At 41.1% G+C, this 3,682-nt stretch overlaps 2 protein-coding genes across 2 annotated transcripts; both read left to right on the forward strand.

The window, feature by feature from the left end:
- Positions 1–737: 737 nt before the first annotated feature.
- On the forward strand, positions 738–1,736 carry SS1G_01121 (hypothetical protein; the record flags this gene model as incomplete). The annotated part of the gene is made up of 1 exon (XM_001596879.1): positions 738–1,736. One exon carries the CDS (start codon positions 738–740, stop codon positions 1,734–1,736), a length of 999 nt encoding a protein of 332 aa, XP_001596929.1.
- Positions 1,737–2,441: 705 nt separating this feature from the next.
- Positions 2,442–2,540, forward strand: SS1G_01122 (predicted protein; the record flags this gene model as incomplete). Its single annotated transcript, XM_001596880.1, has 1 exon — positions 2,442–2,540. One exon carries the CDS (start codon positions 2,442–2,444, stop codon positions 2,538–2,540), a length of 99 nt encoding a protein of 32 aa, XP_001596930.1.
- Between the last annotated feature and the right edge of the window lie 1,142 nt (positions 2,541–3,682).

Genomic DNA, 3,682 nt, shown 5'->3' on the forward strand with positions numbered 1-3,682 from the left:
TCGAATATACCAAAATCATCTACTCGAAATAGCTTCGATTCCAACACTTTTTTATTCATTCCATTCATTCATCTGCCCTCTCATTTCGACGTCTGCATGGTTTTAGATATCTTTCGATATTTTTCGGCATTTCAAGAATCAGTCGCATCTTTGTCACATCTTCGCAGTCTATGATTTGGTGTATCAGAATCGGGCACAGACTTGATTTCACAACTAATTTTACACTCATCGAATGTCAACTAACAATTTTAAAGGATTAACCTAGAATTTGAAGGACTCGATATTCACTTGCTTCATTGTATGATCATTGGTTCCAAAAGTTAGTGTCGCTATCTAAGCACTAGTCAAACTTTTTTACTTCGATCATTCTCGTACCAAAAGGAATACTTCTTTCAGTCACACCGTTTGCGGTCATCTTTTCCGTTTTACAAAAGTAATACAAAAAGTTTTATTCATTTATCAACTTTTTACTTTAAATACAATCGATTGATGGCGCATACACAACAATAAATTTCAACCTCGCTTTTCAACAAAACATCCTTTGTCAACCCGACAACCACGATAGGACACCATTTCATACGAAGCTTCATCGTTTAGTAGTATCAGTCAGCTTGCTCGTTTGATCAACTAGCACATCAGCACACCCTTACTACTACAACGTTCACAGCAAGAAACATCTTCTTGCTACCGACCAGATTCCACAGAATCTCGTCGGACCCCTCGAAACTTCGCCCATCATGGTTCCCGGAGGTGTATGTGCTCATCTGGAATATCAGATTGAGGACATGACAGACTATGTGGCAGACATGGCACAGAGACTCGTTGATCCCACCACGTCAGTTTCTCCTGAATTTCGAAAATTCGTTCTCGGACTCCTTTCCTCTACTCGTCTTCCTCACACCACCATTCTCCTCGGTATGAACTATCTCGCGAACCGGCTCGAAGGCTTGAAGACCGTATCAAGAGGTGGTCAGATGTGGCGACTTTTGACAGTTGGATTACTTCTGGGAAGCAAGTTCTTGGATGATAACACATTCCAGAACAAATCCTGGTCAGAGGTCAGTGGTATTGCAGTTGCCGAACTCAACAAGATGGAACATGCTTGGTTGGAAGATATCGACTGGAAGTTGTATGTCGATCTTGACAACAGTTCGGCATACCAGGCATGGTTGGCAAACTGGAAACAATGGGCCGCAGATAGGAAGAAGGTCAAGGCCGCCACCATGGAACGCCTTTCTGCTCCGCCTGCACCATTGGCTCCGATTGATACCAGCGTCTCACGCTCACGTCAATCCAACTCCATCTACAGAGGCTATCCTCAAAGTGCCACACAAGAGAGACAGCAATATGTTCACTACGAACATCCTGCTTGGGCCAATCACTCATACCCAACCCCTCAACACACACCACCATCTGCTCCTGAGTCGGGTGTGACTACACCAGAAAATTGGAGTGCTACTGGTCCGGCACCTCAGTATGATTGGGGTATGTACAGCCAGTATGCGAAAGCATACAATATGGCTGCAGCAAACACTCCTTATGTTATGCCAGATATGTCTACTCGATTCCACAACCAGTGGCCACACCACTATAGTCCTCACCACTACAGTCCTCAACATTACTTTCACCAGTACAGTATTTGGAACCATCAACCTTCCGACTACGCTTCTCAGGTGAAGCAACCTTACTTCATGCCTCACAATGCGTACGGTGGACACCAGACTGTTGTTAATTGAGTCAGACTCAACATGTTTCATCGATCAGTTTAATTCTTTACATGGGAATACATTCGGCGCAAGACTCGCCGTTACAAAAGTTCTTGATTTCAATTATTTCCTTTCAGTGGCTTCCTAAGCTCACATCACGTTTTCAAAAAGAGGTGTCGTCAACGGTCCGTTCGTCTCCTTTATCACATGAAAGGATGGCTCGATAATAACTATACGGATTTCTCATTCTGCTATCACGATCTCGAGTTGCGTTGCACCTTCCAAGTGGCCGCCTCGATCTTACGACTTTACTTTTTCCAAAACACATTTACGGCGTTACATTAAGCGATTTTAGATATTTCATTTGTCTTCTCAAAATGGGTTGGCATGGGACCTGGAAGGTTTCTGGGTTGGCGTTTGGGTTTTCAAGGGTTTGGGAGAGGTTTACTGACTGGATTTTTCTTCTCTTTGCAAATTTTGCCCCTTAGATCATTGTGCTCAAGTTTCGAGCTATACAAAAAATTCATGGCAGCTTTCTTTGGGCTTGCTATTGCAAAATGTAATTATGCAGTTCCTTTTTTTTTTTTTTTTTTTTTTTTCTTTTTTCTTTTTGCTTTTCGGCTCTTGCTTCATCTGGGAGCGGTCTTCAAAAAGCAAATTTCTTGTACTATGTTTTGTTATTTTGGATTCTCAGTCGGCTTCTCATTAATGTTCGAGGGGTTGATATGCACAAAAATGGCTGGAAGAGGGTATAAGGGAAGGATTGCGTTTGATTTCGATTTCCTCTTTTCACAAATGATGAATGAGTATCATTCTGATTTTGATCAAGATTAAGATACATGGGGAATATTTGGGTGGAATGGATGTGGCATGGCTTGCGAATTTGATATCTTCTTTGCATGAAAGATTGGAACATATTGGGAAGGAGGGAAAATTCGATTCCGGTTGCGATTCAACTGTTTTCTGCTTTGTTGGGGGATCATATTTTGCTTCGTTGTTGAGATGAGCTGAGTTAAAAAATAAATTTTGGCTTGATTACTTGCATACCTGAGCAAGTTATTTCAGAACAAAAAAGGGGCATACTTGGGTCTAAGGGTTTCAATATCAGTTGGGGCTCTGGATACAAGAAAGACGGATATTTTTTCTCTTTTACGAAACGATTTTATGATGGGTTCTTGATATCCTGAGTTATTACTCGACTTTTTCGTTTTTTTTCACTCGAGGGGATTTTTTTATTTTTTTTCAAAGGTGATGGAATTCGAATGTATTGAAATGGATTCGATTGTCTACATTGTCGTCTGTGGATGAGGTGGAAGTAGGAGAGAATTTATTATACCATTTGGGAGGTTTGCATGGAATGGGTTTGGGATTAAATTTTGAAACATGTATGGATGAGGAGATTGTGAAAGGAGGATATATAGATTGAGGATATGGGAATTGGGGGCGGGCACTTAGAGGAACCTTGGGATGGATGGTAGAAGACGATGATTTGTGATGATCTTTTAGATTAATGGAAGTTCATTACCTTGGAATTTTTTGCTTTGATATATGTGTGAATGTGATGTGATTTGATGCGTTTGTGTATGTGTTGTGTGTGCTGGAACGCTGGCGTAAGTACAGATGTGAGGTGAAAAGACCATGGAAATAACCCGAATCTGTTCTATCACTTAACTTTGTTCAAGAGAATCCATCTCCTAAACACCTGCCCGCATATGTACGGAATAGTTTCCTCGCATTGCGCGGTACTTTGGACCCTGTTCGAATGGGGTGAGTGAATAAGTAAGTTTATACTTTTTCCTCTGTATGGGAAGTTTGTATATGCATATATATATATAGAGGATCTATATATTGGATTTTATTTGAATGAGGTTAGGATAAGATTTAGAATAGGTGGGTTGTGTATATACTCTGGTTTTTTCTTTTTGGGGGAGGGGGGGGGTTGTGAATGGGATTTTTGTAAAGGGGGATTTTGGTAA

This window comes from Sclerotinia sclerotiorum, genomic scaffold (genome assembly GCF_000146945.2).
Source record: "Sclerotinia sclerotiorum 1980 UF-70 scaffold_2 genomic scaffold, whole genome shotgun sequence".
NCBI lineage: Eukaryota > Fungi > Ascomycota > Leotiomycetes > Helotiales > Sclerotiniaceae > Sclerotinia > Sclerotinia sclerotiorum.